General features: G+C 43.1%; 1 protein-coding gene across 8 annotated transcripts in view; it reads left to right on the top strand.

The window, feature by feature from the left end:
* Positions 1-16,240, top strand: part of ARID4B (AT-rich interaction domain 4B) — a 1,373,103-nt gene that overhangs the window by 846,937 nt on the left and 509,926 nt on the right. For all 8 annotated transcript variants that reach the window (XM_073627572.1, XM_073627571.1, XM_073627570.1 and 5 more), the window contains one exon: positions 12,321-12,434. In XM_073627572.1, the coding sequence (XP_073483673.1) occupies positions 12,321-12,434 (114 nt within the window). The remainder of the gene's footprint in view (positions 1-12,320; positions 12,435-16,240) is intronic.

The raw sequence follows: 16,240 nt of genomic DNA, 5'->3' as shown, positions 1-16,240 counted from the left end.
TTGTGACACAGTGGAAGTAGTTTATATGTTGGAGTGTGAATGCAGACTTCAATATATTGGCAGGACTTCTAGACCCTTACATGTTCGACTAGCAGAACATGTTAACAAGATTAAAAAAGGTCTGAAGACCCACAATGTGTCTACACATTTTAAACTATTTCACCAACAAAACCCTAAAGGCCTCAAATTCTGGGGCATGGAGAAAGTCACCAAACTTTGGAGGGGGGGGGGAATTTCATACGCCAGTTAAGTAAGAGTGAATGCTACTGGGTACATGAAACCCAGGTGCTCTGTCCCTATGGATTAAATGTTGATTTTGAGATCAGTTTTTTATCACCGATCATTAAGTATTTGTATGTTTTTAAGTTAGTGTAGTAGATTGTCGTGGATGGCATTGCGTTTTTAATGAATTTTAACATTGGTATTTTATCAAAAAATTTTTTTTATATATATCTTTCCGATAGAAATGTGTTTTTATATATATTTTTATATTATGTTATTCGCCATTATGCACATTTATTTAGCTTTTGTTATTGTTGAGTGCGCAGGGGCATAGCTATTAATTATATTGCACGAATTGCGAGAATTTTGCAGTATTATTTGGTTGCTATCACATCCTTTTATGTTGCAAATAGCTAGTGGGGACACCTCCAGAATCATATTCACGTGTAGCTATCCCCACCCCGCGTTGTGTCAATTGATGCAGCGTCGGGTTACTATAGCAACTGTTTTTTTCTGTGTATGTATAGCGGGTGATTACGTAGCTTCCGTATCCGCTGATAAAGTCCCCACCCATAGGGACGCAACCCGTATGGAAGGAAGCGTCATGACGTCACCCGCTGCCATCTCACATCTTGTTCTAACACATGCTGTTTTATCTGGCACTGGATATAGTGCCCTGTTTGTAAATTTATTTTCATTCTTTCATTAAATACTATTATTATTGCGGAGAGCACTATGTTGTGTCCTTTATGATTGCATGATCCACGTGACATTGGAGATATCAACGCAGACTAGTTGCTGTTCCCTGCTATATCCGGATTGTCCAGGATCTTTTGTGTACCATCCATTTGTGCCCATAAGGCAAGGTATATCTGACCCTCTATAATTAAAGGGTCCCCTCGGTAAGGTAAGAGGCCATCTTTATTATTGGTTCAGGTTTCATACATACCCACTGAGTCACCTGCATGTTGCATCCATATATCATCACTGAAGATCACATGGATGGTGTTTTACTGTTTGATATGTGGACTGGATTTTAGCGCTGCACTATCTACTTTATATGTCATGGGGTATGGTTTTTAGAATTTTGAGGAAAATGAGTTTAATCCAATTTGGAGAAAAAGGGTGTAAAATAACAAAATGTGGAAAAAGTGAAGTGCTGTGAATACTTTCCGGATGCACTGTATGGTCATGGGAACCCTTGTGGATTTAAAACATTACACTTAGAATCTATTACAATGGGGAAAATAATTATTTGATCCCCTGCAGATTTTGTAAGTTTGCCCATTTACAAAGAAGTGATCCGGTGCCCTCCGCCGCTTAATGGAGCAGTCGGTAGCGGCGGAGGCGAGCATACGTGAGTAGCTCCCGCACATGAAAACGGTGGTCAAACCACACATGTGAGGTATCGATGCAACCGGTAGAGCGAGAGCAATATTTTTAGCCCTAGACCTTTGTAACGCAAAACATGCAACCCGTAGAATTTTTTAAACGTCGCCTATGGAGATTTTTGAGGGTAAAAGTTTGATGCCATTCCACGAGCGGGCGCAGTTTTGAAGCGTGACCTGTTGGGTATCAATTTATTTGGTGTGACATTATATTTCACAATATAAAAAAAATTGGGCTAACTTTACTGTTGTCTTATTTTTTTATTCAAAAAAGTGAATTTTTTCCAAAAAAAGTGCGCTTATAGGACCGCTGCGCAAATACGGTGCAAAAAAAAGTATTGCAATTTGATGTAAACAGCATCTCCCCGTTCTGCTTAGTGACAAGTGTCACTGATCACAGCTCCCTGGCATCGGGAGCAGTGTAGTGACACTGCTAGCCCATCCCCCCTACAGTTAGTAATCACTCCCCTAGGACATACTTAACCCCTCCCCGCCCCCTAGTGGTTAACCCCTTCACTGCCAGTGTCATTTACACAGGAATCGGTGCATTTTTATAGCACTGATTGCTGTATAAATGACAATGGTCCCAAAAATGTGTCAGAAATGTCCGACATGTCCGCCATAATGTCGCAGTCACAATAAAAATCACTGATCGCCGCCATTACTAGTAAAAAAAAAAATTATTAATAAAAATGCCATAAAACTATCCCCTATTTTGTAAACGTTATAACTTTTGCGCAAACCAATCAATAAACGCTTACTGCAATTTTTTTTTTTACCAAAAATATGTAGAAGAATACAGTCGGCCTAAACTGAGGAAAAAAAATGTTTTTTTTTTATATATATTTTTGGGGGATATTTATTATAGCAAAATGTAAAAAATAAAGCGTTTTTTTTCAAAATTGTCGCTCTTATTTTGTTTATAGCGCAAAAAATAAAAATCGCAGAGGCGATCAAATACCATCAAAAGAAAGCTCTCTTTGTGGGAAAAAAAGGACGTCAATTTTGTTTGGGAGACACATCGCACGACCGCGCAATTGTCAGTTAAAGCGACGCAGTGCCAAATCACAAAAAACGCTCTGGTCAGGAAGGGGGTAAAATCTTCTGGGGCTGAAGTGGTTAAAGTGGATGTAAACCCAATCTCATCCTTTCTAAACTACTGCTATAGGGGTTATCTATAAGGATATACATGCCTCCTGCATGTATCTTTACCTGTCAAATGTCTCCCCTCTGTCTGTTATTAGACCCAAAAAACTGCATATTCTGTGGGTGGGTCTATTGTCTGGAGCTCGGTGGGTGGAGTTGTGATGTCAGACTCCCGCCCACCTCTACACTCCTTGTCAATATGCATTTCTCCTGTGTATTTCTAACACTGAACTTCTGCTGAACCTCTTCTATGATCTCTAACATCCAGTGAAAAGACAGGAAAGTAACCACATGACTTCAGCATGCCAAATCATGCTGAGGTGTGGAACAGCCAATTCTTGCAGAGCTGTTGAAGAAAGAAGTTGGAGGGAATTAAAAAATAATGCCCATGTCTTAGGCTAGTGCACGAGATGTAAATCACCTGTCACTCACAGCAAGGGGGAGTATTTGACAAAGTTTTTCTCAGTTTGTCAAGATTTTTCTCACTGAACAATAAGAGGATTGCTCAGAGATGGATTAACTCTGTGTGGCAAGACTGGGCTCAAATGATAGGAAATCTTATACTCTACAGTATGATATCTAAAAAAAAAAAAAAAAAAAAATTTGGGTTTACATCCACTTTAAGTGGTTAAGAAGGTGCTCCTAATGACAACTCGTTATGTGTATAAAAGACACCTGTCCACAGAATCTTTCTTCCATTCAAATCTTACCATTGTGAGCAAGACCAAAGATCTGTCAAAGGATGTCAGGGACAAGATTGGTTTTCACTCTAGCTGGGGCAGCCATATTGATGTCCTTTGTGATTCATGTATGTCTTTTGAGTCTACGCCATGAGGTCTGCATGGGAGAACCCACTGATTGTAACTGCTTTCTTTGATAATTGTGAGTGTCTTCTCATTTTACACAGCTGACATTATCGAATGTCTTTTCTCTTGACATGTGTATCTATATTTCAGAACATACCACCTTATTATGACCCCCTGATGAAGATTTATGTAATTGTATTCAAATTATGTTAGAGCTTATTCACCATATAAAGACATCTACAAACTTCCCATATGTGACTAGTTATGGTGGTCAAGATATATGGAGATATCATCAATTTTACTATTATTTTTTGCTGTTTTTTTTTTTCTTGTTTTTTTGTGGATCAATAAACTGTATGTAAAATGCTTTAAGCAATGTTTTGTATATTTGGGTATACATTGAGTGCCTTTAAAATACCATAAACCTATAAGGTAAACCTCTCCAGTACTGACCCCTTCTCCCCTTGAGCTCACTCAGCAGAATGGAGAGATGCAACAGCAGCACAAAGTCCTTTCCATGGCTAGAGTCCAGAAGGAGCTTCCCTCAGCTTGCTCTATGAAGGAGTTGCAGGGGGGATTTAAATATGAATGAATCGATAAATCATATACAAATCTAGCGGTAGGCTCATTCATACTCCAATTCATACATATGCAATTCCACAGCGATTTGCATATGAATGGGCTTATGGGTACAGTGTAAATGGGCATAACCTTTGTAGGAGCCCCTGTACTCGGCTCTGCGAGAATAGGGTCTAAATATGGCACAGTCCCACACAATTCAGAATTGTTATGCCTGAGATTAATGTGTCTGAGACTAACTTGTGCCACATTTGTGGATACAAAGACTTAGGAATATGTGTGCAATGTATACAGCAAGTAGGCTTAGACTTTATTTAACTATCCCTCTTAATGCACTTACCTCTTAATGAGCTGATCTGGTCTGGAATGATCTGGCCACACCCACTTTGACAATTCTACCAACACTGCTGAAGTAATTATTTGACAAAGTAGGTTTAATGTTGATGTATTTAGGGTCTTAAAACATGCATGTACCATACAGTCTGGGGGGGGGGGTAAATCTGAATTTCAATGATGGAGAGAGATCTTGGAATTCTAGTAGATCTAGAGCTAATAATGGCATACAAGCTTCTTATGAAGTAAGAAAGATACCTTCTTAAGAGGTATAGACTCGAGATAGCGGTATAGCCTTGCCTCTCAAATCATTAGTAAGGCATCGTCTTGAATATGCAGTTCAGTTTTGGGCACCAGTTCACTTAAAAAGAATGCTGCGGAACTGGATACAGTGAAGCTACTACATTTTCAAGGGGCATGGAGAACCTCGGCTATGAGGAAAGATATATACTGTACTTTGTTCTTGCTTGAGAAGCGGCAGTTAAGGAGGAATATAATCACCTTATGTAAATACATAATTTGCCCATATTCTAGGCTTGACTCAAAGTTGTGACACTAAACAATATCTATATTCTTCAGAAATAATCTATACACATCCACTATTTAATGCTCATGTAATATATTTCTCATGAACCTGCGTCTTACTCTGTTTTTCTGCCTCTTTGTCATGTCCTACATTAGCTCCCAAACCTCATATTTGTTCCCTCTCACTTCTGTTTGTTTTGAAAGAGCAGTGCACATTAGTTGCAGTTGTGTGCATTGCTGTATGTCCATATCAAATCCCACAGTTTCTCTTCCATGTCAGGAGCGAGCAAGAGAGGGTGGATACATTCTTAGTGAGACCATGGAGAACGAACGTAACCACCCCCTAACTGGAATTTTGATCACAGCAGCAAAAAAGTAATTTGGAGACTTTTTTTTAACAGCACTGCAGCTGACAGGGTGGCACTCAGCTTCTGTAAGAAAATAGTTTTAGAGCCCTTTCACACTGAGCCGCCCTGGGCGCCGGCGGTAAAACGCCACTATTTTTAGCGGCGCTTTACCGTCGTTTTTGCGGCATTATTTGGCCGATAGCGGCCGAAAAGGGGCTAAAACCGCCCACAAAGCGCTGCTAAAGCTGCGCTTTGCCGGCGCTGCCCATTGATTTCAATGGGCAGGGGCACTTTAGGAGAGGTGAGTTCACCGCTCCTAATAGGCTCCAAAGAAGCTGCTGGCAGGACTTTCTCTGACGCCCCTCAGGCTTTCACACTGGAGTGAATGGAGCCGCTGTTTCAGGGCGCTTTGCAGGCCCTATTTTTAATGCTATAGCGCCTGCAAAGCGCCTCAGTGTGAAAGGGGTCTTAATCTCTACATATTGGAAAGTATAAGCTATGAAAATGTGGAATAGATTTCCACAGAAGCTAGTTCTGGATGTATTTCTAAATGCAAAAAATAGAACTGGCTATTAATATTTAAATGAAAATAAAGAACACTGTGGATTGTTTATCCAATGACCATCTAATTGCTTTAGGGGGACAATTTTTTTTTTTTTTTCATACATCATGGGACACAGTCAGGCTAATATCTTATCTGCTGGTTTATACTTCATCATTAGGTGAATGAACACTGGTAGACCAAAGGTCTTCAGACAGGAAGTGATCCCCTATATAACCCCTCCCATACAGGAAGTACTTTAGTTTTTTACCAGTGTCTGCAAGGTGTATGGCGCGGTTTGAGCTCTCTGAGCTCCAGGTCGCTAGTCCCATAAACGGTTCCAAAAATGAATCAAGGGATTAACCGATTGGATCCATTTGACACAGGCTTTTATGCTTGGCTAAATGGTACCCGAGCCTCGCAAAGAAGGCTCAAGATCCTGCGAGGTTTTGCCTGTAACGTGGCCTCTGGGCGGAGTGGGAATCCTGGACACTACAGCGCTGAGGCATTTCCTGCAGGGTGCTGTACGGGTCCAAGGGAGTGGACCCTAAACATGAAAGGGTACCCAGTCCTTGAAGGTTCAAGCGACAGGAACCCGCTGTGAAGGGTGAAGATTGGGCCCTTAGCTTCTAAGTAGCCCTGCGCCTGGACGGGTAAGTGAAACCCCTTTATTTTATTATTGTGGGTTGTCCCAGTGATTTGTAACAAATTAGTCAAGCTAGCCTGGCTGGACACCTGTGTGCGGTGACCATACGGGGGAGTTCTGGGCTAGCTGTGGGTGTTTGCAAAGTGTACCTTTTTTGCTTGTGTCTGGCTGTTTTTCAACTGTATGATCGCACACACCGGTGCGCCATTTTGCTTTGGATCGCCATGGCGCTCGTGCATTCACAAGAGCACCGTTGGGCTCAGCAGTTTTTTGGCAGCCATGGCGCACGCGGCTTTGCCGCACATGCGTTGTAGCCTTTATCTGGGCGCACGAAAATTTGCATCGTACACGATTACAGTCACGCCCATTCGCCGGGACCGTGCACATGCATGCGTATACACGCATAGAACGTTACGGCGCACACCCAGCTTATTTAATCTGCGCAAGTCAAGCATGTGCTGCTTCGAGAAGGCAGCTGTGAGACAGAGCAGGCTCTGAACAGACACTTGCAGTGGTTCATTTTTCATTAGCCGGGTCATGTGAGTCACCAGGTGTTGCTTGGCAGGCTAAAGTTGCTTAGCAGGATTGTTGCATAGGGACTTGGTGAGCCCTATTAAAGGGTCTCTCTTCTGAGGTGTTTTAATTACACCCAAGTACTCTTTGTTTGCAGGCATTGAATGTCTTCCAAAAAGAGGAGTGGTACTAACACCACAGGAAAGGGCACACCTACGTCATCAGTAATTCCTGATGAACCTAGTCGTATCCCTAGTGTTGTATCCCCTGAAAGACCAGAGGCTCCCGGGCAATCTGAGCCACTGCGCCTATCTGGTATTGTACCTATAGTCAACGCTGCTGCTTCAGCCTTCATCACTAAGGATGAACTGTCCTCATCCCTAGCCGAGTTAGAGCACAGGATTGCCAGCATGATTGCCTCCATCCCACAGGGTGGCAGGAAGCATGACAGATCCCCCTCCTCGGAGTCTCCTCGTCTTATGCAGGAATGGGTTGAGGATGGGGAAGAGCTTAAAGCTCAGGATTTGGTGGAGTCATGAGTCTGCTTCCAAGCAACCTGGACAAGAAGATATTCACTCGATGTCTGCCTCTCAGTCGCAGAGGTTTTTGATCCTGATTCTGACTGAAATGGTTCGTTCTGCCTTTAAGTTGCCTCTTGCAGAGGTGACTGAGCCCCCCTGGTCTTCTTTGGGATCTCTGAGACCTTATCAGGTTGCACAGACTTTCCCGCTACACCCCCTGTTGGAACGGGTGGTGTATGCTCATTGGGAACATCCTGACAGGACTTTTGCCTCCTAAAAGGTTTTCCCTTTTATACCCCATGTATGAAAAGTTTGTTAAAAAATGGAGCATGCCAGCCGTAGAAGCAGCAGTCTCTTCCTTAAACAAGAACTTAACTTGTCCGGTAGATAACGCACAGGGCTTGAAAGACACTGTTGACAAGAAATTGGAGTTATTATTAAAGGCTTCCTTTTCTTTGGCCAGTTCAGCTATTCAGCCAGCTGTTGCAGCAATTGGTATTTGCCATTCCGTAACGGATCAAGTCAAACGACCGGATAGGCCTAACCAGGAGGATGATCTGCCTGAAAGTAAGACAGATATTCCTTGAGTGCTGTGTTTTGCCGTTGATGCTTTAAAGGATTCAATACATATGCGCAGACTTTTATGGCTTAAGAACTGGTCAGCCAAACTGAATAAGCGCCATGATGGGGCGTGAAACATGTTAGCTATCTTTCCTGTTCCTCCCTGTACATGAGGTGACTGCATTTGGATTTTATTTCTTCATATCAATAAAGATGTCTTCTATGGTGTGCGGCCGTCCAGGATATTTTTCTCTTTGGTCAGCCAAACTTCCTTGTAAAAAGTTATTGGTAGGTTTCCCGTTTCATGGGGAACGTTTATTCGGTGATCACTTGGACAAATATATCCAAAAGATTTCTGGAGGGAAGAGTTCTCTACTTCTTGTGAAGAAAAGCACCAAACGTCCCTTGTTTAAAAACCCAGGGACCACGTCCTCAAATGTCTCAGCGTCAGGGCGGTTCCGCTGCCAACAGGGAGCTAGGGCCAGGGGCAAGCCGCAAGGCCAGAAAAGGCCCTGGGTCCAAAGTTCTTATAAACCCAGCACCAAGCCCTCCTTTTGAGGGGACACTCCACTCCATCGGGTAGGGCGAAGGCTGCTGCACTTTGCGGACATTTGGAAAACAACAATTCAGGACAAGTGGGTCACCTCAATTATATCTTGCAGTTACAAGCTGGAGTTACGGGGGTGCCCCCCAGGGGTTTGTAAGATCCAGCATTCCCTCAGATCCTCAAAAAGGAAACGTATATCTGAAAGGGGCACAGGGTTTTACTCAAACCTGTTTACGGTTCAGAAACCAAATGGGAACCTAAGGTCCCTGAACAAGTACAGTATCTATTGATACAATCCTTTCGGATGGAGTCTGTCCGCTCAGTAGTAACCTCACTCCGGTGGGGAGACTTTTTGGCCCCCATCGATATAAAGGACGCGTACTTACACATACCTATCTCTCAACCTAGTCAGAGGGTCTTACGTTTTGCAGTAGAGGAATGTCATTTTCAGTTTGTGGCGCTACCCTTCGGGCTTGCTACAACTTCCCGGGTGTTCACAAAGGTCCTAGCACTAGTACTGGGTCTTTTAAGGGCCCAAGGGATCCTGGTGCTCGGGTATCTGGACGACCTCCTACTCAGAGATCACTCAGTACAGGCTCTAGAACAGAGCATAATATACACAGTGAGGTATTTGAAAAGCTTAGGCTGGATCATAAATACCGAAAAGTCAGCCTTGAGACCAGCTCAAAGTCTAAAATATTTAGGTCTGATTCGAAACACGGTCCAAGCAAGAGTATTCTTGCCACCCGTAAGGTTCTGTGCCCTGAAGGATCAGGTGCATCAGCTAAGGGGCACCAGACAACCCTCCATTCGGTTCTGTATGAGTCTTCTAGGAAGGATGGTATCCTCCTTGGAGGCAGTGCCCTATGCCCAGTTTCATTCCAGGCCTTTACAGCAAGACATCTTGTTGGCTTGGAACAGAGGAAGAAAAACCCTGGATTTTCCAATGTGCTTATCTCCTTAGGCATGCTTAAGCCTAAACTGGTGGTTGCAGGATCAGAACCTGCGAAAGGGAAAATCCTTTCTCCCTGTAACTGACTACAGATGCCAGTCTCTCAGGCTGGGGAGCGACCCTTGACAGGCTCACAGCCCAGGGGAAATAGTCAAGGACAGAGCAGACCCTGCCCATCAACGACCTAGAATTACGGGCACCAAGTCTGGCCCCACGATCCTGTGCGGTGGAGCTTTAGGACTGCCCCATCAGGGTTCAGTCCAACAATGCCACGGCAGTGGCCTATATAAACCACCAAGGCGGTACCAGGAGTCTTTTAGCTCTGAAGGAGGTGAACTACATACTAGCCTTGGCGGAGGGACGTGTGCCAATAATATCGGCAGTTCATATCCCGGGAGTAGAGAACTGGAAGGCAGATTATCTCAGCCACCAGCAGATCTGCCCGGGGGAATGGTCCCTACACCCAGAGGTGTTCCAGGAAATTAGTCAACGTTGGGGATGGCCAGAGGCCAACCTACTGGCATCCAGGTTTAACAAGCTACAGCAGTTTGTGTCTCGAACAAGAGATCCTCTGGCAATTGGAGCAGATGCTCTGATAGCTCCATGGAGCCAGTACTCCCTGGTTTATGCTTTCCCTCTGATCCCTCTCCTTCCACATTTGTTGTGCAGGATTTGGAGAGAGGGGTTTCCAGTCATTCTGGTAGCACCAGCCTGGCCCAGAAGGCCCTGGTTCTTGGAGATTGTGAGACTGACATTAGACGGGCCATGGATGCTTGCACGTCGCCTCGATCTACTGTCTCAAGGCCCTATATTCCACCCCAATTTACAGTCTCTAAATTTGACGGCATAGCTATTGAAGCCAGGGTGTTAAAGGACCGTAGCATCTCGGGACCAGTGGTATCTACTCTAGTGAATGCTAGAAAAGCTATCAGTAGGAAGATTTATCATAACATCTGGAAGACTTGTATTGCTTGGCGTGAAGCCAGAAAATAGCATCCTCCGAAATATGTGATTGGGAGAATTCTCTCTTTTCTACAGTCAGCTGTGGAAATCAAATTAACTTTGAGTACAATCAGAGGTCAAGTTTCGGCCCTATCAGTATTCTTCCAAAGGCCTTTGGCCTCCCATTCACTGATCCAAACCTTTATGCAAGGGGCAACTCGCTTGCTTCCCCCCATTAGGTCACCTATGTGCCCTTGGACTTGAACTTGGTGCTGTCTGTGTTACAGAAACAACCATTTTAACCTAATAAGAAAATTCCATTAAACTTGCTGTCACGCAAGCTTGCCTTCCTGATGGATAACACCTTGGCTAGAAGGGTGTCAGAGTTGGCGGCCCTTTCATGCAGGGAACCGTACTTGATCCTTCACCATGACAGTCGTGTTATGACCTGTTCCATCATTTTTGCCAAAAGTGGTGTCAGCCTTTCATTTAAATCAGGACATTATTTTGCCTTCTTTTTTCTCTCAGCCCCGTTCGGCGGAAGAGAGACAACTGCATTCTTTGGACGTTGTCCGGGCAGTCAAGGTTTGTCTAGATCTGTGGAGATCCGAGGATCAGACTCTTTTTTTTTTTTTTTTTTTTGTTTTGTTTTACCAAAAGGACCCAAGAAGGGGCAGGCAGCCTCTAAAGCTTCCATTACCAATTGGGTCCATCAATTGGTCATTCAGGCCTACGGTCTGAAACATAAAGCTACTCCCTTTTAGAGTGAGAGCTCATTCTACCAGGGGTATATGAACCCCCTGTGCTTTTCGCCATCAGGTATCTGTGACTCAGATTTGTAAGACTGCTACCTGGTCTTCAGTGCATACATTCTCAAAATTTTATCAAGTGGATGTTCGAGCAGCCGAAGATTCGGCTTTTCGGCCGCAGTGTACTGCGGGCTGCCGTATAAGTTCTGATGGCTATTGTTTGGCAGGGTGTCTCCCTCCCCTCAAGGCTATTGCTCTTTGATGTCCCAGCAGGTAATGAATATTAGCCTGACTCTGTGTCCCATGATGTATGAAAAAGAAAATAGGATTTTTACGACATACTTACCTGTAAAATCCCTTTCTTTGAGTACATCATGGGACACAGAGATCTTTCCCCTCTTTTTTTGAGTATTTAGTGCTTGCTACAAAACTAAAGTACTTCCTGTATGGGAGGGGTTATATAGGGGATCACTTCCTGTCTGAAGACCTTCGGTCTACCAGTGTCCATTCACCTAATGATGTATAACCCAGCAGGTAATGAATATTAGCCTGACTCTGTGTCCCCTGATGTACTCAAAGAAATGGATTTTACAGGTAAGTGTGACATAAAAATCCTATTGTTTTCCCTGTTGGAGCAAATTGTTCCAAGCTTTTTAAGCATTACTGCGTTCTAGGACACATGGCTGCAAATTGAGACCAGTGGCTGTGTCAGTGCAAAGGCATCCTTTGCACGGGTGTACAGATAGGAATGCTCTTGTGAATGAAGCCTAAATCTTGCTCGTTGGCTACAGTAGGCACTCGCTCACTGTGCAAAACCAGCTTTGTGCCTGTATATCTCCAGTTTGTAACTTACAATGTACTAGAAATTCAAAATCAAAACAAATCTTAAAATAAGGCAATAAAATATGTATATTTTATTGCAAATATGTGTTTTCCACATTCACATAAATTGTTTTGTCTTTAATTAGAAAGTCATATCTGAAATATATTTTCTTAATTTAGGATTTCGTTTTTGAAGAGCAATGATGAAGTTGAGGAGAATACTAATGACGAGGTGGAAGATAATGAAGAGGAGGCATTTAAAAGTGGCACACCAAGTATCAAACCCTATGTCCAGTAAGTAAGATTTTAAATTTACGAAGAGCCAATGCACCTTTAGGGATTAACGTATTAATTGAGATCTTGTTCTTCATGCATGCATTTATTTGAGCATATAGAAGGAATTGACTTTAAATCGACAAACATTTTCATTGCTTTCAGAGTAACCTTTAAGAAATTCACAATTTTTATATTCTAAATTTAAATCAAGCTTTGGAAATCATATACGGTTAGGAGCCAGGGCAACATGTTTGTTGCCAGTTAAGATTTTCTGCATTTAGTGCACATTAGAAAATGATATGTCTGCTTATTTTTGAAATTATGCAACAATTGCACATACGGTAGGTGTTTATGGAATTGTACACACACTGTAATAAGTATATTGACCGATATGGCTCAATGCACATAAATGCTCAAAAAAGCATTTGCTTCACTTTATACAGCATTATTTTACCTTGGTTCTGCATCCGTAATTTATTAGAGGACACAGAGATCTTTCCTCCAACATGTGGTCATACTACCACCTACAGAAAGCTTGGACACTATACTCTGACTCTCCTGCGACAATGCTCTTGCACTTGTGTATAAACTTAATGGTACCAAAGCAGTGAATACATGGAAAAAGATAACTTCCTAGCTGTGACAACAGACTAACAAAATAAAAAAACACCCATTAGATGGAAAGGAGTTGCGTCTGCCAATGAAATACTGTAAAAACGAATTTATGTGGAGTACAAAAATCCTATTTTCACCCAGAGTTTGTTGGAGGACATATTCTTTAACTTGTGGCACATCAAAAAGCAGTACCTGAAAGTGAAGGGTGAGTAGGGACAGAAACATGGCTAATATGCCGATGTAACCCTACAAAAAGTAACTGATCTGACTTCCACCTGCAGGACCTTCTATTTAAAGCTTACTCCTGCCGATGCAGCCACATGCACCCTGTACAATTTTCGAAAGGTGTGGACTGAAGACCAAGTAGAAGCCTTATAAATTGAGGTACAGAAGCGGCTGGCAAAAGAAGTGCTCTGACTTAGTAGAATGATCAGTTGCAGAAAATGGGTGATTGTATTTTTAGAAAAATGCCTGCAAAACAGTATAGTCAGGGGTAGGCAACCTTAAAGAGCTGGAGATCTACCTGAACAACACAGGAGAAGTCAAAGATCGCCAGGCACAGTGTCGCCCCCTAACACCTGATTTAAACCTCTAAGTGTTGTACTACCGTGAAGCAATTGCGTGCATTGCATGGCATTCATGGGTTTAAATCAGGTGGTGAAGAAGCAACATGTTGCCTCCTCACCACCTGTCAACACACACACTCAGATCGCTTTTCAGAGGCGTAGCAGTGCCATCTGAACTTGTGAATGAGCCCTTAGTTGCATTTGGCAGCAGCACCCTTAGGACTCATTCACACTATAGTTGGGGGGTGGTAAAACAGCAGGATATAAAAGAAGTCTGTGGTTAAGTGCAGCAAACACGCAGGAAAGCTGCAGGTACACTGCACTGCACCCACTTTGTGGTTAAACCACAGTGCATCAGTGTGAAAGCAGGCCTATATACTATTATGCCCAGTGTATTGCTTCACACTGACATGAAGATCTCTTCTTTCCTGCTGCCGGCACCATTCTGGAGACCACTAGACCACCGATACTAGCTGTACTTCACTAAGAGGTGAAGTGCAGTTAGTATCACTCTGCATGGGACAGGAGGCAGCACTGACTTTACAACTTTAAAAGTAATCCCTCTGCATTGCACACTGTTTGATGCTTTGGGGTGGTGGGTCAGCAAGCCCAGACCGAGATCTACCAGTCACTTGTGCGTGATCTACTGGTAGATCGTGATTTACAGGTTGCTGACCCCCATTCTGGTAGATCCATCTGGATCTGGCCACACTAACATAATATAGTAAAACTAAATGTAAGCTTATCCACACCCATATCACAACATCCGTTCATAAAGGTTTAAAGTGATTGTAAAGGTTTGTTATTTTTTTTTTGTAAAATAACAAACATGTCATACTTACCTGCTCTGTGCAAGGGTTTTGCACAGAGCGGGCCCCGATCCTCCTTTTCTGGAGTGTCCCAACGGCGCTCATGGCTCCTTCTCTTCATCGGATGCCCCCACGAACAGAAGCTCTCCATATGGGCACCCGTGCGGGCTCGCGCTCAAGTCTCACTGTTGCATCCATTGACACAGACAGCAAGACTCAGCCCCGTCCCCATCTCCCGTGTCACTGGATTTGATTGACAGAAATGGCTCCTGCTGCTATCAATCTATCCAATGAGGAACCGAGACAGCAGCTGGAGCTAAAAAGAGAGAGAAAAGGGGGGCTCTGGGGGGCAGCTGCAGCACAGAAGGTTTTTCACCTTAATGCACAGAATGCATTAAGATGAAAAAACCTTGAGGGTTTACAACTCCTTTAATTACATAAATAAGGGTGCTGAAAGGATAGATTGGGTTTCCTCAAGAAAGACCAAGGAATACTCTATATATAAATAATAGGCAGCACTCAAAAAACTATCTTTTTGAATTTCATATATTTATGAAAGAATGCAGCATATAGAGATAGAATAATACATCAGAGTACATGATCAAGATCTCCCCACAGTTCCCTTATCTAGACAAGAGCAAACTCTCTCAGCTACAAGTATTCTATACATTTTCATTAGAACAGGGAGGAGATCCAGGCTAAATGTACAGCAATTAACACACATCAGTACACATGAATAGATACCAGAAAAACCCTTCAGCTGGCATGTAGACACTTAGGATCAGGCAGAAGTGGGAGCCATAATGTTTTGGCGCAAAAACCCCTCTCTCAAGTCAGATCCACTTGTCTGCATGTGGCGTCAAAACCATTAAAATACAAAATGGCTCCAAAACTCACTAAACCTGCCTCTTCCCCCGGCCGGAGTGATGTCATATCCAGTGCAGGAAATTGCACTTTTAATTACTTGATGGTCAATTACAATTGCTCTTGTTCTGAGGGGGCAGCTTTGTGACCATTTTTGCCAAGATGATTTGAACTCCCTTTCTATTGTCTTGCATTTTACTGCCTCAATTTATGCTTCAATAAAATGTATTGAAAAGAAGAGAGGTTTGCTTACAGCACAATGCTGCTATTCTTGAGACCCTATTAGCCTGGCGCAGAGGAACGTTTACCTTCTAAAGGGGAAATAAATCTAGGATGGCCTAAATGGAGGCCTCTGATGAACCAAATGAACGGGTTTGCGGTCCAATGGAGAAATGGTGGAACTGATGGCGGGGGGGGGGGGGGGGGCACATGTGAATAACACTTTGAACAAAAGAAAAATCTAAAAAATAAAACTCTAGAGGCCATTGAAATAAGACCACTGAGCCTTAAATCTGACCTGTAAGTATACTCAGCACTAGGTTTTGATTGATGTCTAAATATGACTTATAAATACAAGATGAGTAGTGCTACCTAATACTAGGTGTGATGTAAAGAATCACAGAATCTGTGTGATCACAGAATCAAAAAAAAAACAAAACATAAACTTCTCCTCGTAGAAAGCTCGGACAGATAAACAGACGAGTGAAAAATGAATTGCATACCATGTTTATGGATTAAAATTCCCATATGATAAGTATAACATTCACTTTTTACAGTGCCCTCCTGGCACCCGAAATGACCAGTCAACTAGTATAAGGAAGTGCCACTGCTTCACAACATCCGGGAGCCAGTGGGCTCTTCAAATGCTGCACGTGATGTTACAGACTGGAAGTCATCCTGCCTGATCCATACCTGACTGCAGAGAAGCTCAGAATTCCTTGCATCATGGTGTTATATCAAAGAGTATTGC

The sequence above is a fragment of the Aquarana catesbeiana genome, linkage group LG04 (assembly GCF_042186555.1).
Source record: "Aquarana catesbeiana isolate 2022-GZ linkage group LG04, ASM4218655v1, whole genome shotgun sequence".
In the NCBI taxonomy this organism is placed as follows: domain Eukaryota; kingdom Metazoa; phylum Chordata; class Amphibia; order Anura; family Ranidae; genus Aquarana; species Aquarana catesbeiana.
This window is presented reverse-complemented; position numbering and strand designations above follow the sequence as displayed.